The sequence below is a fragment of the Acomys russatus genome, chromosome 17 (genome assembly GCF_903995435.1).
Source record: "Acomys russatus chromosome 17, mAcoRus1.1, whole genome shotgun sequence".
NCBI classification, from domain to species: domain Eukaryota; kingdom Metazoa; phylum Chordata; class Mammalia; order Rodentia; family Muridae; genus Acomys; species Acomys russatus.
This window is the reverse complement of record NC_067153.1, coordinates 3,111,015-3,136,075: the sequence shown is the minus strand read 5'-3', so window position 1 is coordinate 3,136,075 and position 25,061 is coordinate 3,111,015. Positions and strand designations below refer to the sequence as shown.

The 25,061-nt window shown below is 43.5% G+C and overlaps 1 protein-coding gene across 1 annotated transcript in view; it reads left to right on the top strand.

Moving 5' to 3' along the window:
• Positions 1-22,730, top strand: part of Rgs22 (regulator of G protein signaling 22) — a 112,691-nt gene extending 89,961 nt beyond the window's left edge. Inside the window, exons 20-26 of the mRNA XM_051160504.1 lie at positions 2,192-2,260; positions 5,002-5,163; positions 12,689-12,868; positions 16,952-17,107; positions 20,544-20,639; positions 22,395-22,488; positions 22,582-22,730. Of these exons, the coding sequence (XP_051016461.1) occupies positions 2,192-2,260; positions 5,002-5,163; positions 12,689-12,868; positions 16,952-17,107; positions 20,544-20,639; positions 22,395-22,488; positions 22,582-22,730 (906 nt within the window). The remainder of the gene's footprint in view (positions 1-2,191; positions 2,261-5,001; positions 5,164-12,688; positions 12,869-16,951; positions 17,108-20,543; positions 20,640-22,394; positions 22,489-22,581) is intronic.
• Positions 22,731-25,061: the final 2,331 nt, after the last annotated feature.

Below are 25,061 nucleotides of genomic sequence, written 5' to 3'. Positions count from 1 at the left end.
TGTCTATCAATGCAGTTGGGTTTTTGTTATTGTGGCTTGGTTTGAGGTTTTTTGTTTGTTTCTTGTTTTTGAGGCAGGGTCTCTCTCCATAGGCCTGGCTGGCCTGAAACTCACTATGTAGAGCCAGCTGGCCTTGACCTCACAGTCTGGTTCCACCATGCCTGGCTGGCAATTGGTATTCTTAATGTTATTGAGTCTTCACACAAACGAGCAAGGACATAAAAGAAAATTCAGTGCCATGACACAATGGAGAATACTTAAAGGAGTTAACAGTAACTCCATTCTATGGAAAGCTCTTCAGATTTCCAAATAAAATAAAGATTGTAAAATGGGGTTTCAATGCAGAAATGAGTTGTCCACATGTACTGACACAACAGATGTTATTTACTGAGAAACTAAGAGGGTGTGGGCCCGTCTATAGGAGATGACCCTGCAGTGTCTGCTCATGCCTCCGTATTCTCATATCTGTGTATCCACCATCTGCATATCCATGCTGTATTTCTGGATGTTTGTGCTCATGAAAAAAAAAATACTGGAAAGATCTTCCTCCTGAAAAACAAAAACAAAACAAAACAAAAAACCCAAAAAAACACCGCTTGGAAAGTGAGGACTTTTTCTTTTGTAAAGCATGTTTGTCATTTGCTTTGCTTTGCAAAAAATTTGCTTTGGTCATTTAAGACAAGTATGCCTAAAAAGAGGTTAGCCTGTCTGCTATTTTTGATTTTTAAACACACATGTCATTAATACTGATCAGGAAGAAAACATGGAAAATATCCCTCTATATTATTTTCAATTTGTCAAACTCCTTGGGGCCTACTTAATTTGGAGATATCCTTAGTCTTTTGACCTGAGCAAATCAGAAAAGAAAAGAAGAAGAAAAAAAAAAAAAAAAAAGGAAAAGAAAATCAGAAATACAGAATTTCTAGTATCGAGAGGAGCTGACTCGCTTAGTGAGATGTTCTGAAGTTTTGGCAGAACTCAAGTCTCCTCAGGCTTTGACTCCACGGAACTCAGCTCTCTCTCCAGAGCCAATCAGAGTGACATTTGCCTTATAGATACTATTTACCACATTTTTCATTATCTTTACCACAGTCCTGTTTATTGTAACTTGTAGTCATTTCCTGACTCTGCATTCTTTGGGTGACCAACAAAACAAGCTGATTGTAGCAGTCTTCAGCCAAAAATGCAAATCTGTGAGCATTCCTACTAAACAGCGCGAGGCATCTCACAGGCTTCAGAGAGGAACTGACATCCACGCTTCAGAAAAGACAAGAGTCAGGGATGGCCCTGAGAATCTTGCAAGGCAGACCAGGTGTCTTTCCTCTCACGCGTGGTTGCGACAGGGACACCAAGCACGGCGTGAAGCTCGCTGGTTCGGAGCTTGGCTAGCATGCGTGTAGCCCCGGGTTCAAGCTGGAGCTTGGTTTGTAATGCAGACCTTCTCAGACCAGCTGCTAGGGATGTCTGTTAGAGATAACAAATAAAAGACACACAGCACAGACTTGGCGGGAGTGGTTCCCCAGAAAAAGGACATAATACACATCATCAGAAACCTCCCAAATTCAGCTGTCCCTTGGTATTCAGGGGACACAAGAGACACTAAAAGTCTGAAGATGCCGAAATCTCTTCTCTAAAAATGAGGCTGTATTTGCTTATGGTCCCATATATTCTCCATGTACTTTATGTCATCCTTAGATTATTTATTAAAATAATAACCTAATATAAATGCTAACCAAATCTGGAAATTCCTGCACATGCTCAATACAGATGCAATTTTCTGCCTTGAAGGTTTTGCATCTGAGGTTAGGGGACTCTGTAGGGAAGGCACACCTGTGGGAGGCAGGCGCACCTTCTGCATGCCTGTGAGTCATGGCGGTCTCCTCAAAATCACTGGCCGCCAGTGACTCCACAGCTCCGGCCCCTACACAAGCTGAGGTGACCTACATTTGTCACCTACATTTGGAGCAATGTAGTTAGTGAGGGCGCAGATGAGGAAACTGGCTTCCAGAAGGAGAACCCACCCAAAACACTGATGACAGCGCTTTCACTACTCAGTCAGAGTCTCTCCATCCTGAGCGACACTTTCCTATCTAAGCTGACCTTTGCCTCATCTCTTAAGCTGTTAAAATATAAACAATTCAAGCTTTGGCAATTCCGAATGTGTTGATAAAACAACTGATTCTGCTTTTAGATACGGATGAAAGACATAGCGGAGGAGGTGTTACAACAGAGACACGACAGGAGAATCGGAGTTTGGAAGGCAAGTCATCCTGTTCTTCCTCTTGTGAACTCTACTCTATCCAAGTGTTACACACACACACACACACCTACTCTCACACACACATACACACACTCACACATACATACTCACAATCATATGTTCACACACAGACTCACACACACCTACTCTCAGATACACACACATACACGCACTCTCATAATGCACACACTCTCACACACATATACACACTCACAGCATACTCAAATGCACACTTATACAACACACACATATACTCATATGCACATTCATACCACATGCACAGTCTCTGCTTGCACGCATGTGTGCACGCACGTGCACACGCACACACACACACACATACACACACACTTCTTGTTCCTGACCCTCATTGTCTAAGCCTCCAACTGACGGCCATTGTGCCCCCACTGGCAGATAGAACTTAGGGGGGAGTGTGCCGTTGTGGGGTTCTGTTCCGCAGCACGCCTGACCTCTCAACTGTGGAGCACATGGCTGACCTTTAAACATGCGCTTTGCACTTGAGGCCTCAGGTTGGTCCTCATCACTGGGGACATAGATATATTTAATTGTGTGTGCCCTGGGTTTGTCAGACAAGCTGTTCTTGCTGTGTGTGGTAGTTTATTACCAGGATGGTGGATTGCACAGAAAGAATGAGTCACATGACGCGTGGCCAGCAGGTTAAGTCATCCTTCACTGCCCCGTACTTCAAATTACAGCTTAGCCTGAAAGCATCTGTCACAACCTCACTTTGGAGGTTGTCAGGCTCACTCTATCTGAGGCTTCGGGGATGTCTTATTTGCTTCTTAGCAATGATGAGCATAGTCCTGTGGGTGAGTCTGTAAGCTCCTGAGGATTTACCTTCCGGAGGTCACGGAAAGTGAGACCCAGGTGAGCCATTCAAATTAAGGAGCAAAGTAAAGGTTCACTTGCAGGATGGAGGCATGTGTGTGTCCATCAGGAAGCTCTCTTCCGCATCTGCCTCCTCCTGAAAGGAGGCGATCTTTGGAAAGGTTTTTTTTTTTTTTTTTTTTTTTATTGAAACACTAAGTATAGTGAGCTTATATTTTATATTATTGTGATTTATATTTTGCATTATTTTGTATTTATTTAATTACAGGTTTTAGCTAAATGGCTAAGTTTTAGTGTCTTAAGAACCAGGTCTTAAAACGGCCTTTGTTGAGTAGGTTTTAAATAAACATCCCACTTTAATCCATAGTCGTTCCTATTTATAGGGCTGTAATCTTAATATGGACCAGATGTTGAGAGTCTTAAGTTTGTGTCCAGAGAACATGGCTTGTGCCTTGCTAAGCAGTGATAGGCATCTCTGCACCGTGTCTGGGTTAATGGCACCACGACTCACCCAGACTGCCTGGAGTTGCTGTCACCGCTCCATTCCAGCTCAGGGCCCTCCGGTCAAGGCTGCCCCTCTCCACGAGGAACTCATTACTCTCTCCTTGCTGTTCCCAGGGCATCTCTTGCAAAACTCAAACATTTGCATTGATGGTCACATGTGATTTGTTTCAAGGAACTTATTTAATGCCTTGTCAGTAATGTCATTTTATCATTAATATAATTTGTACGTCCATCTAAAGTGTTGCCTTTGGAATGGTACTTCCTTGTATGATTGTCTTCTCACAGTGATTCTGTGGAACCCCAACAGAGCTGAAATCTATTTTCAATACATAAATTTGGTAAATTTAATAAAATCTATGTTTTTAATTTGAGCGAGTAAAAGAGGTTGCATATGTGACTTTAAATGGGTAAAATATTTTTTAAAGTTAATTCCAAAATGGTTACAATATAAAATAGATGTAGATAAAATACCTCTAAGCACTATTAAGACAATGGATACTTCTAGATTTTATAATATGTAAAATAAATCTTCATCAGAAGAATTTCATTATTAAGAAAATAAGAATCCCAGCAGTCAAGAGGCAGAGGCAGGCAAATCTTTGTGAAGGTGAGGCCAGCCTGGTCTTCATAGTGAATTCCAGGCTAGCCAGGGCTACATAGTGAGTTCCAGGCTAGCCAGGGCTACATAGTGAGTTCCAGGCTAGCCAGGGCTACATAGGTGAGTTCCAGGCTAGCCAGGGCTACATAGTGAGGTTCTATGTCAAAACAAGAATTATTGTAGTCCCGGAATGAAGGTCAGTGGTAGAGCACTTGCTTTTCATGAATAAAGCCCTGTCTTCCATTCCTAACAGTACATCATTAACATGTTTAATAAGTAATAATTGTTCGTTAATATCATTAATTATTATAATTATTAATTAGAGGTCATCGTTTACTAAAATAGTTTAAAAGCATTTTTAAAAGCATGATTAGAGTTACAGTAAATTTTCAACTTAAATTATAGAATTATTGAATTTTTAAAAAAAGAATAAATTAAATAATGAAAAGTCATGCAATCAGATAATTCACAATGTAATTATATCTAATCATAGCATTATAGTTACTCTGTTCTACTTTTTCACTAGGCATAAACCATAAAAATTTTTAACAGTGTAGTTATGTGTAAATCATTCAGTAATTTTTCTTCCTAGTCTCTAAAAATAGTGGAGCCATTAAAAAAAAAAAAAGACAAAAGGCAAAGAGTCAGAGGAGGAAGCTGTCAAATTCTATTACATCCATACCACAGATTTCAGTAGCCAAATCAGAAGAAATACAAGTTGGTGGGTTTAGTCTAATTAAGGACTTGATTGTTGCTTTTGGAACATGTCTGACTTCCTGTGTTGTTTGCACAGCCTGTGGCGAGTAAGTGGATAGCTTCATCCTGCGAGATTATTGCTTTCCGTAAAGCATTATTGAATCCAGTCACAGCGCGGCAATTTCAGCGATTTGTGGCCCTGAAAGGAGATTTATTGGAAAATGGAGTACTTTTTTGGCAAGAAGTACAAAAGTTTAAGGTACTGTACTTGGAGCCGGAGAAAAGCCCTTCTGTTTGAAGAGGTTAAGATAGGCGATGCATATCTGTAGCCTATAGACATGTGTAATATGCCCTGATATTGCCAATTTCCCTCATGGTGATATGTAAGCATTGGCATACTTATTGTCCACTGTCTAGGGACACGTCTTGCTGTATAATGAAGGGTAGAGTGAGGCCCCCACGTGAGCGTTTGTGCCTCAAGATGAGAACACGCAGAGTGGTCCAGTGAGCACGTGTCAGAGAGTGTCTTAGCAACACCATCTCTTCATCTTACGTGTGCCACACACGTTCACAGTTAAAGTAAGCAGAGGTGCCTAGTTTCCCGGCTTACACCTTCATGGAACCAGATAGACTCTGCCTTGAATAGGAGAGGGGGTCTTTCTTTATTTTGCTGCCCAGACCTTCATAAAAGTTATCTAGCCCTTACCTAAATTCTTCCAGGGGTGTGGGCTTATTTCCTAACGAGCATCTTACTCTATCTCATTGAAAAAGTGTGCAGAAAGAATAAATTTAATTAAGAGAATAATGATTTCTGTTGGGTCATAAGGTAGGTGTGTCCTGAGCAACATTAATGAGTCGTTCTATGTGTGCTTGTTCAGTGGGAGCTGAGTTTTCTCCAACATACCGTGGACCTAGCACGGTTGTTCTCCTTGGCCTCCATTTTAATATCTCCTCGGCAATACAGCTTCCAGCGTGTAGTGATGTTACTCCTTTAGTCTTGTGGTGGTGTAAATAAGAATAGCCCCAGAGGTCACATATTTGAATGCTTAGCCATCAAGGGGTGGCACTACCTGAGAAGGATTAGTGGGTGTGGCCTTGCTGAGGGAAGTGTGTCACTGGGCTTGGGCTTTGAGGTTTCAAAAACCCATGCCAGGCCTAGGGTCTCAGTCTCTCTATGTCTTTCTGCCTGTCTGTCTCTGTCTTTGTCTCTGTCTGTCTATCTCTGTTGGTCTGTCTGACTGTTTCTGTCTCTGTCTTTCTTTATGTCTGTCTGTCTCTGTCTTTGTCCCTGTCTCTGTCTCTCTCTGTCTGTCTCTCTTTCGATCTGTGTGTCTGTCTCTTTGTCTGTCTCTGTCTCTGTCTCTCTGTCTGTCTGTCTGTCTGTCTCTCTGATGGAGGATCAGGATATAGCTCTTGGGTACTGCTCCAGTGCCTGTCTGCATGCCACCATGTTCCACACCATGATGCTAATGGATTAACCCTCTGAAACTGTAAGCAAGCCCCAGGTAAATGTTTTCTTTCATGAGAATTGCCGTGGTCATCGTGTCTCTGCACAGCAGTAGAGCAGTGAGGAGACAGAAGTCTGTACCAGGAGTGGGCTATTGCTGAGACAGGCTTGGCCATGGAGCTTGTTGGCCAAATGTAGACTTTGACACTTTGGATTAGGAAAGTAGTTTACCAGCACTCGGGAGGCAGAGGCAGGCGGATTGCTGTGAGTTCGAGGCCAGCCTGGTCTACAAAGTGAGTTCAGGATGGCCAAGGCTACACAGAGAAACCCTGTCTCGAAAAACCAAAAAAAAAAAAAAAAAAAAAAAAAAAGGAACGTAGTTTAATGCTATAAGCAGGGCTTAACGGCCATCCTAGCAGGAACATGGAAGGCAGTGGTGCTGAGGACAGTGTAGACTGTGATGGCCTGGCTCAAGAGGTTTTAGAGGAGAAGAATATTAGGAAACCATTTAGAGACTGTTCTTTTTTTTTTTTATTAGGATCTTAAAATTCATATTTGTTTGAACTGCTACCAATTTTTATGAGAAAAATTGGATTTAAAATCACATTTCTAACAAAAATATTGTGAATTGATGAACATTTATAATTAAGAGAAAATGTTTCTTTAAGTTTGCCAGCAAGTTTAATGATCCTTACACAGATTTACAGGATTATTATTTTTTGCATCAACAATTACAATCCATTACTGCAAAACTAAAAGTTGGTTCTAAAATTAGAATTTGATTAAGTCAAATTATTTACCTGCACAATGACTTTCTTTTTTTTATTAATTTATTCATATTACATCACGATTGTTAGCCTGTTTCCTCCCATTCTTCCCTCCCTCCCGCTTCCCCCCTTGTCCCCTCCCCTATGTCTTTGATAGAGGGAGACCTCCTCCCCCTATATATGTTCTTGGAATATCGAGTCTCTTCTTGGTAACTTGCTATCCTTCCTCTGAGTGCCGCCAGGCCTCCCCATCCAGGGGACGTAGTCAGAAAAGGGGCACCAGGGTTCGTGTGAGAGTCAGATCTCACTCTCCACTCAACGGTGTAGAATATCCTGTTCATCGGCTAGGTCTTGGTAGGGGTTCGAAGTTTAATGCCTATATTCTCCTTGGTTGGTGCCTTAGTTTGAGGAAGACCCCAGGACCCAGATCTGCCTGTCATAAAGTTCTTCTTGTAGGTTTCCAGGACCCTGTGGGTCCTACTATTTCCTCATTCTTCCATGCTACTCTCGCCTAAAGTCTCAATAGGATGTCCTCTCCTCTGACCCACTTTCTTGGTAAGTAAAGTTTTTCATGATACATATTCCTTGGACTAGTGTTTTGATATAAGTGAGTATATACCGTTTGTCTCTTTTTGCTTCTGGGTGAACTCACTCATTATGATAATTTCTAGATCAATCCGTTTGTCCACAAATTTCAGGAATTCCTTGTTTTTAATAGCTGAGTAGTATTTCATAGTGTAAATGTACCACAGTTTCTAAGTCCATTCTTCTACTGAGAGACACTTAGGCTGTTCCCATGTTCTGGCTATTATGTATAAGGCAGCTATGAACATGGTTGAGCATATGTCCCTGTTATGTAGTAGGGCATTTTCTGGGTATATTCCAAGAAGTAGGATAGCTGGGTCTTGAGGAAGCCCTATTCCCATTTTTCTGAGAAAGCGCCAGATAGCTTTCCAAAGTGGTTGTACTAGTTTACATTCCCACCAGCAGTGAAGGAGTGTTCCTCTCTCTCCACATCCTTGCCAACATGTGGTGTCATTTGAGACTGTTCTTGTGTTGGCCAAAAATGTGGCTGCTTTCTGCCCTTGTCCAAAAAAGTCTGCTTGAGGCTAAATTGAAGAGTTTTTGATTAATGGCGTTGACAAAGGAGACATCAAGATAGCCTGGTATTAACTGTGTCGTGTGGTTATTAGTGGCCATTCTTATGCAGATTTATAATGAAAAGTAGTGCCAGGAAGTGTAACAGAGGCCTGGCTTGTGCGATCCAGAGTGAAGTCTTGGAGTCACTTAACGACCCTTCTCAGGATTGCTTGCTATTTTGAGTTGAGAACCTTGTGGTTCTGGTCAGTGGGGGCTAAAAAAGTCGCCTGTGACCAACAAGCCAAAGTAAAACCTTAGCTTTGCTGGGACAGCTGACGCTGACCAACTGGAGCTAAGAAGTTAGGGGTGACCAGCATCAGTGAGAAGAAATCTTCTGAGAAGTGTTTCCTCAACGTCAGCTCACAGAATCCATGTTCTCACACTGAGAGCCAAACTTGGCAGCATAAGAATCACCCAGGTGGTACTGGCTTTGAAGGCACGAAAGGATCATGGAGAGCAGATGAGGCACTTTGTGGCAGGGCTGGGGTCTCTGGAGACAGCTCAAGAGGGGATCTTGGTGAAAGTATAGCCCGGTTGCCGCAGAAGATGCCAGGGCCATGGGATGACCACCGAGAACAGCAGCAGGTATGGAGTGCAGTCAGCTGGAGCCTAGAAGACAAGACATATGTGCTGAAGAGGGTGGGGCTAGAGAAGTGACCCAAGCCCTTTGGAGGACACAGAAGATTGTGAGTGGATCCCAAATAATTGAATGTCAAGTTGTTTACACATTTGGGGTTTGGTTTCGCTTTGTTCAGATTATGTGACCTAGTTCTTCCCTCTTGAAGTAAGAAAGTATTTCATTTACTTTTGATTTGACAGGAGCCCACGGTTAACCTTTAATTTTTAAAAATCTTTGGAATTCAAGAGACTAGCTATTTTAAAGAAACTGAACTTTTAGGTGTTTGAATTTTTAAGTACTGTGGGACCTTCAAATTTTAGAACATTTTATATTGTGATCTTATTAATGTGAGCTCTTGGGAATGAATATGAAAGAAAAGGAGTAACAATGGTGTCTGTGTGTCAAGCTGACAAGGGGTCGGTTGTGCAGGCTAGTTTGATGTCACCTTGACACAAGCTAGAGTCACTGAAGAGGAGGGAGCTTCAGTTGAGAAAATGCCTCAACAAGATCAGACTAAAGGCCTCTTTGAGTTCCTGTCCTGACTTACTTCAGTGATGAACAGCGATATGGGAATGTAAGCCAAATAAACCCTTTCCTCCCCGAGTTGCTTTTTGATCATGGTGTTTATCACAGCAATAGAAACCCTGACTAAGACAAGCCTCTTGAGTGCTAGGATTACAGGTGTGAACTGCACACCTGGCCAGCTGTGACATTAATAATCGTGCTCTGACTTTATATCACCATGACCAAAACATATGCTAGAACAACTTAAAGTGGAAAGGTCTCATTTTGGCTCATCATGCCTCATAGAGTGTAGAACAGGAGACACTGTGGCAGACAGGAAGTAGAGAAAGGATGGAGCAATCCCATTGGCAGGTCCCAGTGGCCCACTTCCTCTAAGTAGGCTTCGTCATCACCGCCTCCCGGTAGTCGCTTTATACTCCGGATCTATAAATGATCTAAGTATCTCTGGGACAACTGTCACAGACAACCCAGAACTCTACTTTAGCAGTCCCTTAGGTGTTTTTTAATCCAATGAAACTGACATGATTAATTATCATAGGGACTAAATTTTCTCATGCAAAAAGCATAACTATCAAGTGTGCCAGGCATTGTGCTCAAGTGTGAAAAAGTGAATAGTGTGCACTTCTCTCTCTCGGGGCAGTGACACCCACGGAAATAAATACTAGGGAGGTGGTGTTAGTAATGACCATGCTCTGATGAGGTTCAGTTTAGCTCAGAGCAGGTGACAGTCGAGATGGAGAGGTGGTACATCAGAAAATCTCAGCAGAAATGTTGACACCGGTATTGTGACAGTTGGAAGGCATGCTACTGGAAATGTCTTACTGGACTAACCCTCACATAGCTTACTTTGAACACGTGTTTAGAGGTTCTAGCAGGGGCATGCAACCAAACCCTTGATGGAAGAAAGGTCATTCTCCACAACTGACCCTGCTGCTTTGGGGGAGACGCATGGGGTGATAAGACACCCACCTAGCCATCCACATCTGCCAAATCAACGTCACCAATCAATGGGGTAACAGATGTCACAGTCAGACTGGCTTCACACCATGGCTTACTCTTCCTGTTTCTCATCTGCCAGGGATCATTTTCATTATTTTTCTGGTGGTCATGGATTTATTATTCACAGGAATCCAATGATATCAAGGGTGTCGTAGTTAGCATTTTACAGGTGAAGATGTCAAAACACACACACACAAAAAAAACCTAAGAAACTTCCAGTATGAAACTCATGAAGTGATAGAGCTGGGATCTCAGCCAAGCCCTATTACTGAAGCCTATGTCAGCCACAAAGCTGTGTCCCCTGTAGTGACACTGGAAATAGGCAAAGAGACAGCTAAGGAACTCTTGGTCAAACTGTGTTCTGGATTATGAAAAATCAGAAAGAATCTAGTCTATAACAGGATATTGAGTTGAGATATTGGTTCATCCCTAGAGTCAACAAAAATCATCTAGGAGAATGATTAATGATGTTTATCTATTGATTCCTTTAAAGCGTATTACTAGCCAACAATATGACTTCATATAAAATGTGTGTCCATGTGAGTATCTGTAGAGAAAAATTTGGAAGGAGGTATTCTAATCTCTCACGTTATTTATTGACTCCATTCTCTGACATAAGAGATAAACTGACCAAACTGTGTTCCCCCTCAGAATCACAGTATCTAAAGAGAGACAGAGGAGCAGGTGAAAAAATGCACATTAAAAAAATATGAACAATGACAGTGGAGGAAGCTCAGGGATATTAGGGAAGGGGTTAAGATGGCATTGCTCTTGGCTTAAGGAGTCCCCAGTAGAGGGACTCATTCTTAATCTTAGTAAGAGGTAAGAGTTAACTAGGCAGGAGCCTTTAATCCCAGCACTCGGGAGGCAGAGGCAGGCAGATCTCTGTGAGTTTGAGGCCAGCCTGGTCTACAATAGTGAGTTCCGGAACAGCCAGAGCTACATAGTGAAATCCTATCTTAAACAAACAAACAAACAAAATAAGAAATTGTCCCATCACTCAGAATTAATATTCTCTAACGGCAGATTTTTTTAGTTCACAATTTTATATTCTATAGTTATAAATCAAGTTCAGCAATAACTGTGTAACAATCCCACTAGCAATGGTGAACAGTGAATATTTAGGAACATACCAAACTTATGCAGCACAAACAAGCTCTTTCGGAGCTGATGCAAAGTTGACTAGGAATACTGTTTATAATGTAATATGTTTTCTATGTAACATATGGTAAACCCTACATAAAATTGTACATGGCTTGTGCCAAAAAATGTTCTTCCTTTAATGTCCTAAGAATCTCTAAGCCTGACCGATGTTCACTGGTTCTTAGTAAGTGTTAGCTCATTTCTGGCCTTGAATTAGAAGTTTCCAAATTTGTTTGCTTTCAGCTGATTTACAAAGCAAAAATTTTGACACAAAAACGCCATAATTCAAGCCAAGCTATTTATTTAAAAAATATGGCCTTCCACTGTGACTTTAAAACTAGAACATTTTAATGTACTACCATTACTTTAAAATTGTCCTAAAAGGAATTGATATTATGGCTGAGTTATGAAATGACCCCCCCGTGGGCCATGTGGGAACATCTGTTTTGAGAAGTAGAGGTGGGGCTTTGCTGAGGACAGTGATGAGGGAGTGACCTTGAAGGAACTACACCTTGACCTTGGTCCTTTTCTCTCTCTTGCTTCCTTCCCACCAAGAGGTGAGAAACCCGAGGTTCTGCTTCCCAGGTGCCCAAAATCCACTTAGCTGAGGGCTGTGGTCTTGAACCTCTGGAGCCGGACAGCAAATCGAAGAGCCCAACCCACACCCCCAGCAAGCTGCCTGTCCTTGTGTTCTCTCACTGTGCCCTAAGCATAACTCATGGAGACCCGGTGCCTGGACTATAAGGATGCTCTTGTTTGCCAATAGCAGGCAGACTTGTACTGGTCTTCTTGTGGCCCAGTCAGGATAGAAAGCTTCTCTATCGACCTGTTGCCTGTTGGGTGTGTATCCCCACTGTTCTGCTAGGATTGTGTCACACTGTTGAGTAATAGGCTTTCAGGTGTCTTTTCCATGAAGGCTGATGCCGGCTCAGTGCCTGGCATGCACTACTCAGTGTACAGCGTAGCTGTTAATGGGTCTTACACGCTAAGTGGCTCTGCTGTCCCAGCCGAAAGTAAGGCAGAACGTTAGGTTCCTGAGTCTAAAAGAAAAGGTACATGTTGCTGGGCCCTCAGAGGTCGATGCTAAGACGTACAAACTGTGGAGCGCCCTGATGAAGCACCAGTCACATTCTGTTCTGTTCAGGATCTGTGCCACTCACACTGTGATGAGTCTATCATCCAGAAGAAAATCAGCATCATCATCAACTGCTTCATCACCTCCTGTATCCCACCAGCTCTGCAGATTGACATTCCAGTTGAGCAAGCCCAGAAGATCATTGAGCACAGGAAGGAGCTGGGGCCCTATGTGTTCCGAGAGGCACAGGTAAGAGGTGACGGCAACAGCTGAGCACGTGCTGAGCACATCATAAAGCTTCCTCACGGGTGGGGAGATGTCCATCTTCCCGGTACTGCGATTTGCTTCTTTCTGTGTACGTATCTTTTCCCTGTACCACTAAAATATACAAAACTAGGAACTTACATGCTGTCTTGCTGGTAGTGCCATAAATAAAATTAATTTAATATACATTGACTTCCCACAGCTACCATTTTTACCTACGAATTGTAAAACTACTCTAGGAAATCCCTCCTTCCCTTCCTTCTGTCCGTATCCTGTTTTAAAATATCTGCTACCATAAAAATGTGTAAACTTATGTGCATATTAAAATTTGTACACTTTTAAAGATTTAAATATTTGTGTAGCTCATAAAATAAGTGAGAGGAGACAGAAGTGCTCAACGGCAGAAGATGTGCACTCACGAGCGGGAAGTCGCCCCACTCTTAACCTGCTCACGTCACTGGTTTTAAAGATAACTAATAGATAACACTGACCTGGTAAGAATAATTTCTTTGCATTTTGAAAACTCCTTTTAGTGATGTGGTTTCTAAAAAATGACTCAGAAAAATAAGTTATATTAGGAGTAGCGAGAAATGCCTCATCACAAGCTAAGTGATAGGACCCAGATTTGGAGTGTGAGTGCGATTGCCCTAGGGCATGGAAAAAAGGCCGTTCCCTCAGCACTCCTGAGTCAGCCAGCTGTATTCAAGTCCTCCAGGGGACTGGAAGTTGACTCAGAGTCCAAATTATGCATGAAGACAAGCAGAGGAGGGATTGAAGGTGTGTAAGAGAGAGACAGGGAAAACATGGCGCCAGGGCTGCAGCGTCTGCTCATGAGAAGGCCTCAGTGACCTTGCCTCGCTTTGCAGTGCTGACAAACCAGAGCAAGGCACATTCCTCTGGGTCCAAGACCTTGAGTCTGAACATAGAGGTCCAGAGAGGCTCATCCATCAGGCATCAGGGTCCCCAATCTTACCAAGTCTATCTGATTTCCTGAGGTAGCTTAAATGCAGAAGTTTCGCCTGAGGTCCTCTTCCCTCCAAGCCTTTAATTCTTCCTGTTTACCTAGCGCCAGCTCTGAGAGTGGCATCCCTTACTTACCCCAGAGATGCAAGCCAGAAATCTGGTAGCCATCTTTATGGCCTTTCTCTCCTTCGCTTCCTTAATTTCACATTTGCTCAGGCCTTAAAACATAGTCGTGTATCCCCTGGCTGTGACATGCTGTCTGTCCATTTGTCTTCGCCCCCAGGCCACTTCAGGTCTGCCAAACCTTTTACTGTTACCAATGCTCCAGTCCCTCAGCTCTCTCCAAACTAACACACTGCAAGCAAAGCACATTTCTTCAAAAAGGTGTCTGGCTGTGCCGTTCTCTGCTTAAAGTGCTCCATTGTCTCCCATAGGGAACGCCAGCGTAGAGCAGCCCACAGCCGTCAGGTCGCTCCACACCTATGGCTCCGTGGTGCCCCATAGCTGTTCTCTCCCCTCCAGGGCCACTGAAGCAACCGAAACAGCCTTTCCTACCTTCAGTGCCGAGCTTTAGTCCCATGCAACACCATCTTCTCTCCCTTGTGTTTGTCCCTGTCACACGACTTCTAACATGAAGTTCCAAGTGGCTGTCCTTGTGTCTGACTCACTAGGTTGTAACGTTTGAGAGGGCAGAATGTGTTTCTTTCTTGTCTTTGTGATCTAAATGCAGAGTAGGTATTTGTGACCAGTGGATGTGTGATGGCTGTTATGGCCTAAGAGTATGGGATCAGCTCGGAAGTGAGAGCAAAGTGGGGCCGAAGGGCTGAGTGACAGTTGCTCTTCTGTTCTGTCTTTCCCTATACCCACTGCCAATGGCCTGAAGGTTTCTCCACTCCACCAGGCCTTCCTGATCGCTCTACTCGTATGGAAATGTTACTCATCTGCTGGCAGTGAGCAAGGATGCCCCATATGCATTAGTATGTTTTCTTATAAAGTGGTTATCTCTTAAGGTTCTGCAGGTACAGGGGCGTGCGTATCAACAACCAATATTAGCCTCAGATCTCGACTGCATCTTGGAGGATGATAACACTCTTAGCCTTCCATTGAAAACCTGCGTCCTGATAGGGTGATGTTTACAGGAAAGGCTGCTGTAGGGCACGCACACACTTGAGTTGAGAATGTCTTGGCTTTTACAGCGCTAGCTGAGAAGCAGGGTTAGTGGATGCCAACTAAAAGAAGCCAAGCATTCAAGCTGAAGAGACTTATGACATACATTACGCACACACACACACACACACACACACACACACACACACTTTAAGAGTTCATACAACATGCACTTATCATATTCACATCACAGTCTTCCTCAGCTCTTTCATCAGATCCTGCCTCATTGCCTACACACTCAACTTTGTGTCTTTTTTTTTTTTTTTTTAAACCCATCAAGATCAAATTTGTACTGCCCAAATAAACTTGGATGCATGGCCTTCCACTACAGTGTGGTCAACCTCTCAGGGGCTACCTTCTTAGAGAACACTGACACCCCCTCTCCCACCAGCTGACAGTTGCCAACGGCTTCACCTCTAGGGCCGGGTGTAGGGAGCCCGAGCCCCATCTCCATGCTGGACTGTGGTCTGGCTTGGGCTTGTGCAGGTGTTGTGCTTGCTGTCACACCTTCTGTGAGCATTGTGAGCTCACCTTGCACCTGCCCTGCTCTGCCCAGAAGACACTGTTTCCTTACAATCATTCACTACTTCTGCTCTTGCATTCTTCCTGCCCTTCTTTTGAGGTGATGCCTGGGATTTGTAGGAGGGGACGTGGTGTGTGTTCCATTTAGAGACAAACAGTCCAGGACAGGCACAGATACATAGAAAAACCTGTCTCAGAAAAAGAAAGAAAGAAAGAAAGAAAAAGAAAGAGAAGAAAAGCTGGGCATGGTGCCACACGCCTTTAATCCCAGCACTCAGGAGGCAGAGGCAGGTGGATCACTGTGAGTTCAAGGACAGCCTGATCTACAAAGCGAGTCCAGGACAGCCAAGGCTACACAGAGAAACACTGTCTCAAAAAAAAAACAAAAAACAAAAAAACAAAAAACAAACAGAAGAAAAAGAAGAAAGGAGAAAGAAAGGAGAAAGAAAGAAACAAGCCAAACAAACAAACAAAAGATTGTGTTTTAAAAAGAGTGAATAATTTTAGCAGGTAATTTTATTCGTGCCTAGAAAAGATGAGTAGTGACTTTTGCTAATGCAGGATTAAAACACTGACTTTGAAAAAAAAAATATCCTCTTTTACCCTAAGAGTTGGCTTGGAGCCTAATGGGCCAGCTTATTTGTCTTCATGGCATTAGGTAAAGGCCACTCGTACCCATAAGATGTCGGACTTGATTTGATGTGGCAAGTATACCTTCTTGGAAGTAATGTGTGCCTCTGCAGCTAATGTAAAACTCCGGCCTGGGAATCGCAGCAGCCGCTCTTATCTCCATAAGCATCACGATTAATCACTTAATGTGCAGTGTCCTCATGGAGGGCACCGGGCTCGGATGCCGCTTTGCTTTTTAAATGTTACTTTTTCTTGCTCTCACATAAAAGAGAGATTATATCATTTAGAAGTTACACAAGATTTATTCTTAGATGTGCAGCTTTGTTTAAGAGCTTTTCCAGGGGCAAAATGGTATTTCCTTTCTCTAAAAGACAGAGGAGGGTGCGGGGGAGTTTCCCTTGATGAACAGAATGCTCGGAATACTTGCATGAAACTGCAGAGTGCTGCTGAGCAACTGGGGCAGTTTTAGAAAGAAAACATCAATCTCTGATTTTAAAAGACCTAATGGAGTCTTTATTAATGCAACTAGTTGGTTAGGGAAACATAAAGAATAAGTCACTTTTAAGTGAGTGTGTGAGTGTTTTAGAGGGCTTCTCTTGGTGGGAAACTTGCTGACATCACATGTGCTTAGCTCGCTGTTCTGAGGGGTCTGCAGACAGAGGCGTGGGAGACACGTGTATATTAAGGCGAGAGAAGCTAACCTGTCATTGTGGCACAGTACAGTTAACTCGGTACATTTGTAGAAAATTGTAATCTGAGATGTGCTTTTTTTTTTTTTATATACAGATGACAATTTTTGGGGTTCTCTTTAAGTTTTGGCCACAGTTTTGTGAGTTTAGGAAGAATTTAACTGATGAAAAAATTATGAGTGTTTTAGAGAGAAGACAAGAATATAAGCAGAAAAGGAGAGTGTCAGAGTCCGAGGAGGACAAGAGTGGAAAGGTAAGAAGACCAAGTCATCCTCCGTGTAATCACACTTCCAAAAGATAAGTGCTGTGTGTGGTTGACTTTCCGGAAGTGACCAAAAGCCTCTGTTTACAGCTCTCAGATCAGTCCTGGACTTCCCAGATTTGATGTCAGATATGTTCTCTTCTTCTTGAAGGCTTCTTTGACACTTCTAGACAATGCCAGGAGCTTCCATCCCCGGAAGTGATGGTGTGTGTGTGTGTGTGTGTGTGTGTGTGTGTGTGTGTGTGTGTGTGTGTGGGCACGCGCACGCATGTACATGTGTGATGTAAGAGTGGGGTGCCTGTGCCTGCATGTGTAGGCACGAGAGCAGAAACTCAAGCTCCGTGCTCTACCATGCTATGCTCTGTTCCTCTGAGACAGGGTCCCTCACAGAGCCTGGACATAGCTCAGCCAAGGGACTCTCTGGTCTCCAAGCCCACAGTGCTAGGGTTGTGGTACCTGACCACACCTAGGCTTTATGGCACAGTGTGCATGTGGAGGTCAGGAACAGGCTCTCCCCTTCCACCATGTGAGTCCCAAAGGTTGAAGTCAAGTCAGCAGCCATGGCAGTCGGGGCCTTCACTCGTCAAAACCCACTCTTTCCATTTTTACCTAAGTTCTGGAGGAATCAAACTCGAGTCACCAGGCTTGTGTGGCAAGTACCTTCACCTGCTAAGCCGTCTCGGCAGCCACCAGCTTCTTTTAATACTCTTCTTATATATGACAAATATATTGTTACCTCTCACTAGTAACTGCAAACTTTATACTTGTGTTTATTTTAATATGGAAATGTAAGGAAAATCAATATGGTAGTAGCAGATATTTGTTTCAAATTCTTACTATCAGGGAAGATAGATGAGTAAATGCTAGAAAAGTGAGCAGGCTGGCCTCGAACTTGCGGAGATCCGCCTGCTCTGCCTCCCGAGAGCTGGGATTCAAGGCGTGTGCCACTATGCCTAGCTAACCTATGACTTCTTATAATGTGAAAATGTATACTGCTGAAAAAAATCTGTTACTTTGTGATAGATAAAGTTTCTCTGTGGGCATGACCCCCAACGTCGAATGCTATTTTTATCTATCAACTAATAGTAATAGCATTTGTCTTCATGACTTGAGTGTGAATCATTGACACGGTATGCATAAAAGACAACTCAGTTGTGCTATTGTAAGGTGTTACTTGCTCAGTTGAGACACGCAGCATGGTAGGAAAGGAGCCTTCTCTTAGATAGGCCTGCCTGGCTTTAGATCATTAGTTCTATTCCCTTTAGTCCTGTTTTCTTTTTCTTTTTAATTTTTTTTCCCTGTGTATCTCTGTGCCTGTGCCATGTATGTGAAGACCGCTGTGAAGAGTAGGAGAAGGGCCTGGAATCCCTGGGCCAGAATCAGTCTATTCTGAGCTGCCTGCCATAGGTGCCAGGAGCTGGACTTGGCTCTTGTGAAGAGCAACTGTGCCATCCTCCAACCCCAGTTGTTAACTTAGCAAAGCGGCTCACGTCCCCAGTCTCACCTGTCAGCAACGGAGGCACTCGTAACACGTGTATCCTAGGGCCCGGGGTAGAGAAGGGTGTATGCAGCCCAGGAAGCCACACATAAAGATCAGTTGTCTTGGCCTGGAGAGATGGCTCAGCGGTTAAGAGCAATGACAGCTCTTCCAGAGGACCCGGGTTCAATTCCCAGCGCCCACATGGCAGCTCACAACATGTAACTCCTGTTCCAGGGGAATCTGACACTCTTGCACAGACATACATATAGGCAAAACACCAATACACATAACATGAAAATAAATAATTTTTTATAAGAGATCAGATGTCTTAGCAGGCACACTGATATTTATATCACAATGCCATTGGCTGTATCTTCTATTTTCTTTTCTTTTCTTTCTTTCTTTCTTTCTTTCTTTCTTTTTTAGGTTTCCCAAGACTAGTTTCTCTGTGTAACAGCCCTGGCTGTCATAGAGCAAGCTAGTCTTGAACTCACAGAGATCCACCTGCCTCTGCCTCTGCCTCCCAAAGGCATGCACCATCACTCCTGGCTGTGTTTTCATTCTTTTTTTTTTAAAAAAATATTTATTTATTGTATATGAATGTCTTATCCGCATCAGGTCACATTATAGATGGTTGTGAGCCATCACGTGGTTGCTGGGAATTGAACTCAGGACCCCTGGAAGGGCAGGTAGTGCTCTTAACCACTGAGCTATCTCTCCAGCCCTGTGTTTTCATTCTTATTAGGAATTAGAGTTAGATCACCACAGGAAGATCTTAGGAAACCGTTTTGTTGAGTTTAACATCCAGTTTAATACCATGATCATAAAAACAGTGTCACATCAATATAACTAAATACAAACTTTAAGCTTTTAGGGCTAGGGAGATGGGTCAATCAGTCACGTACTGCTATGAGTTTGAACCCTAGGCCTGTGTGAGTAACTGGGCATGGTGGCGCATACCTGTAATCCCAGATCCCGGAGACAGAGGCAGAAGGACACCTAGGGCTCACTGCCAGCAGCCTAGCCTACATTATGAATGAAAGACCCTGTCTCATAAAACAAGGTATTGAGAAGCAAAACCCCAGGCTGTTCCATATGCAGGTATACCCACACATTTACACACACACACACACACACACACACACACACACACACACACACGCACACACACACGCTCACACACGCACACACACGCTCACATGCACTCACACAAATATTGGACAACATATATTGTTTAAAATGTTCATTCTAAGTCAGTTAACATGTATCAAGGAAATCACTACACATGAAAGAATCATCACAAAGATGCACACTGAGTTCTAATATGCAAGTTTGGAAATGGCCTTAGTTTCTACTTGGAAGAAGGAAGGTGGGCACCGTGCCCTTCCCCCAATCCACTGACTGTAGTGGCACTGTTACTCATGTCACTCACTCAGCAAATATCTGTGTGCCTGAGGCCATTCAGCCACCGTAGTGTCTATACGGTGTGTTCATTGGACCACACAACAAATACTCCAGTGCCTCCCGTGAGAGACACTGTTCAGCAACACAAGGCCCTGCCCACCTCCCAGTTCTGTATTTCTTCATTTTGGAACAATAGTTCCCCAATACACTTTCATGAAAAGAAGAGCACATGTCCCTTGATTCCATTTGTATGTGGATTATGATTTTATGTCCATGCATTTTTCCTAGTGGGAAATCTAGATATATGTTCACAAAAACCATTGATAATCCTTCTTTGATGCTTATATTTTTATATTCTATTTCATTATTCATCTCATTCATTTCAAAATGTTTTTTTATACAACATGACGAAATTAGAGCCCAAAGTGACAGTGGCTTGAAACTTCAAGTGTAGTACTCACCGTGAATTCGTTTCCTCTGTGATATTATAGCTTTCTACAATTGTATTATCTGTTTTGGAATAACTTAGTTTCTTACTTACAGGTTGGAGTCAAACAGTATGCAAGTACTACAGGCTCTCTCACAAAACCTGCTTTACCCAGCGAGTCCTTGCTAGGCCTGCAAGCCTATGGAAGACAGGTAAGACTCTGGGGCCCACTTCCTGTGTGAGCAGGGGGTGCACAGTGCCTCCGTCACCCCGCAGCAAGAGGCGGTAGTTGACATGGGCTAAAAGGGTTGCAGCAGTCAGTCCGAGTATGGCACAGACACGGAAATGGGCTAAAATCTTCAGAGATGGCAAGGGAACGTCCTCCAGCCCTCAGAGATGACGGCAGAGTCATGGACAGTGTAATGAAGGAAAGCCAAGTTTTATGGGTTTGGAGGTTGTTCCCCAGAGCATGCTGGGAACGGAAATTCAGGCCTCATGAAGGCCAGCTAGAGGACAGCGAATGCTAAATGTTTAACTCTTTGTTGTTCACACCACCAGCTAATACATTTGCATTCTTATGTTCACAACTTAGCACCTTCCTATTATCAATTCTCTGAAACACCGTGAGTTTAATTCATATCCATTTTTAATGACTTACATTGAAAAAGTCTGCATCTTAGGACAGCACTAACTCATAAGACAACCTTTTCTGCACTTAAAAATGTCAAATAAGTTGTTACCCTGCAGGGACAGCTGATAGACTCTAAAACTCTCCCGAAGGAAGAGAAGCGGCTGGTTTTGTAGATGCACGTACGGACAGACCTACCTAAAGCGGATGGTGCCAGCGCGTGCCTCAGTACATGACGGGCATGGCTGTGGGCAGCACACAGGAAGCAGGAAGGAGGGAACGTAGGCAGCACACAGGAAGCAGGAAGGAGGGAACATAGGCAGCACACAGGAAGCAGGAAGGAAAGGATTTAGGCATAGACCTTTGGTCTACACTCCATCCTCACAAGTCAGTTCTACCTTGAAGCCTGAGATGAGGCTGGTAGTCTCCTGTGAGCCTCCTTCCTTATCTGCTAAAAGAGAGAAAGGGTGACAGTGATGCTGATGATATGATGACGGCGATGATGGCTCTGGGAGGAATTGTGTTCTGTCCATACCTTAAGATTTCTGCCGGAAACTAGAAAGCTTTGGAAGTCAAAGGCACTTTAAAAATGCACATGTAGACTATTTATTATTGCTTTTTAAGTTTACATGTTGTCACTCTAGAAATTAGGGAGTAATTATCAAATATTATTCAGTAGTCAGACTAAATTCAAAATCATCATCCCCAAAATAGTCGTGGATGTTTTATAAGTTCATACTCATAATCAATATAGAGGGACTGGAACCCCTGATACTCTCCCGATAGGCTCTTGTGACATTGGCCCACTGATCAACAGTGTTACCCTCCTCCTCTCCTTCCTCATTCAGTGAGAGAATTTACACATTCAGGTCAAGGCTGCGGAAACAAGTAGCTTTATTACATAATAAATATTCTTATGAAAGTAGAATGAAGCAGATTGATCATGAGTTTTAGTACACAGCTAAAAAGATTAACGTTTATAAATTCTGTGTGAAAATCTGTATTATCATTTGAGACATGATAGAAACATCTCAAATGTATATTCCTCTTGTTTAGATTTGTTTTGCTTTTGAAACAGAGTATCATCGTATAGTCAAGGCTGGCCTGGGTTTTACTATGTAGCCCAGGCTAGCCTCAATATTATGGCAACCCTCTTGCTTCAGACTCATTGACACTGGAATTACAGGCATTAGTACCTAGCTAAGATGTACTTTTCTTGGTATGCGTTATATGTCAATTAGAAGTTCAAATAAAGGAAAAATATTATCTTATCTTCCGTTGTTTCCTGAAAGCAATCTGGCAAGACCGTTCATAGTTAAGTTTGAACATTCTTTTTTAGCCGACCTGGTGCTATTCAAAGTACATTGAAGCATTGGAGCAAGAGAGGATCCTTCTGAAGATCCAGGAAGAGGTGGAAAAGAAAATGCTCACAGGTAAAGCGAGTTCTGTGTGCCTCGTTGCTATCCATCACAGCCGAGCGCCAGGCGTTTGCTATAACCACTTCCCCCTGTCCTTTATCCACACAGGTACAGCATCTCCTACAACCTTGCTTAAGCCTCCCACTGGCTCTGCTCTGTCCCTGAAGAAGAACCTGTCTCCTCACAGCATCCAGAGTCAGTCCCCAGGGATCGATCGGCTATCTTCGGCTCATGGCTTTTCTCTGCCTCTTTCTTAACCTTCCAGAACGAGAGGCCCTGACTTTCTCCACCACCCATTTCACACCCTCCAGTTAGGAGAACTTTCAGTCTCTCTGTGTTTCTAGAATTCCTCCTCTGCTGAGGAGATCCAGGCCCACGTCTAACACTTGTTCTGTTTTCCAGGGTAGCGACGCTGGAGCTGCAGCTGATAGGTGCGAGGTAAAGCTTGGTGTGATGCACCCTTTGACTGCACACCCTCCCACACGGGCAACCCTATAGACACTCAAACCACATGCCCACTCACTCACACCCACCACACTCACACACCCACGCCTCACTACCAAAGGAAAGCGTGGGGGGAGCATGTCCTCTTCCAAGAAGAGGTTCCTGGGGCGGGGGGAGGGTGTAAATTCCCTAAGTGCCTCTAAACTGATGAACTACAGGATTCTGAGTAGATTCTAATGTTAGAGTTCACAAGCTCTTTTCTGAGCAGTCTAACTGCAGAATGTAAGGAGCACATAAACTATCGGCCAGATGCTCAACAAAACCAGTAAAGGCGCCTTCTCTATCCTCTGTCTTACCTGGTGTCTCAGAAGCCTATTTGCCAGCTCTTGGGGCTGCAGGGCAGTGAGGGTGGGGGTGGCAGGTGGGGGGAGGGAGGGTGGGGCAGTAGGCCTAGTGTTCTCAGGCTTTTTATTTTGTTTTCCTTCTAGTTACCCTTTCCCAGTGCCCTACCTCTTAGGTTAACTCCATAATGCTCTGAGCATTTAGGATGGCACGTATTGTTTGTTTCTTTGCTCATTCATTCTTCATGGAAAGCTCTTTTAAAATGTTTATGATTATTGTTTGGATTTTTTTCTATGCATCTTTGTTTCATGCATCTTTTTTTTTCTTTTGCAGGATTTCTTTAAGCCAACATGAGAAGGCAACCGTCCAAGCTTCCGGACAGCTGACTTCACTTTAGAGTACTATCTCTTACCTAGGCTAGAAGAATTAAAGGTTCTTGCCTGTCCTAGTCTTTAAGGAAAAGCAACACTATGCCCCTTGTGCAATCTTTCAACAAATATTCCTTGCAGCCTTAACATATTTGGCTAGCAGATCTAGTCACCAGGGATGTCACTATTCCTAGTGTAGTTAACCCAGAAACATGGAAGAGCCTTCTGCCTCCATTTACAGCCGCGAGGAAACTACTAAGGCACTAGCTTTACATGTCAGTGTGCACAAGACCCACGTAACATAGATGAGCATTTCAGGCTCCTTGGACCACGTCGGGTGTTCATGGGAGACCACCTTTAGCAGACACCCAGGGGGGTTCTGTATGGACTTACACTATAGGCTGCTGGTTGAGGCAGACTGTTAGAACAAAACAAACAAACAAACAAACAAACAAAAACAGTTCTTAGAAAGGGAAAGGCCTGGCACAGGGCTACACTTGTGGCAAAAGAGAACCAGACACACCTTCTGATTTGCATTCCCTGGGAGGGGATGAGGGGTGGGGGGTGGGGAGAACAAGCATGACATGACCTGAGAGGGGCGATTATGGCCCACATGCCTCAGGGGCCCCAAGGACTGCAACCCAATTAGAAGCTATATCCTAAAGTCACAGAAAGTCTTTTCAAAGATAAGACTGTCATCTTAAATTCTCTGGGTAGTTTGGAATTGTAAATAGAGAAAGTATCGGGTGACATATGTCAAAAATTAACTTTCTCCTAGAAAAGGACTCCCAGATACTTGGTATCTGTTCGGTTTTTTTGAGGTGAGGATCTTGCTGTGCTGTCCAGGCTGTCCTTGACCCTCCCAAGTCTCTGGGATTACCAGACAAGGAATGGACCGCCATGTCTTGCTAGGTAAATGCCACTGGCACTGGGCCTGCACAGCATCCCTACAGTGGCCATGGAACTGGGTACTGTTTCACAAAACTCCAAAACAGCTCTCAGTTTCTTGTGGTTTTCCATCCTACCACTACCTCCTCTATCTTCAATTGAGGCTTTGTTGGTTGTTTGTTTTCCTGTGGTTTAGTTTTCTGTTCTCTTGAAATGTGAATTATAATTCTTGTGAAATTTCAGTTTTCCCCTGAATCTTCAATGTCCATTACAACTAATAAAGCGTACTTTCTGACCACACTGTAGGACTGTCAGGGGACTTCAAGCATGCTGGCCAGGGCCTGCTTCTTCCCTGAGGCCAGGCTTGGCCGGGTGGGGTGGGGCGGGACGGGATCTCCATCCAATTGTCTTTACTGAAACAGCGCTTCTCTATTGGGGTAACAAGGACTATATAAACTTTGGAGAGGTGGGTGGGGGTTTTCGGGGTGAGTGTACATCATTGGCCGGGATTGAGGTGCTGGGAATGCTTCATTTCCATGCAGAGGA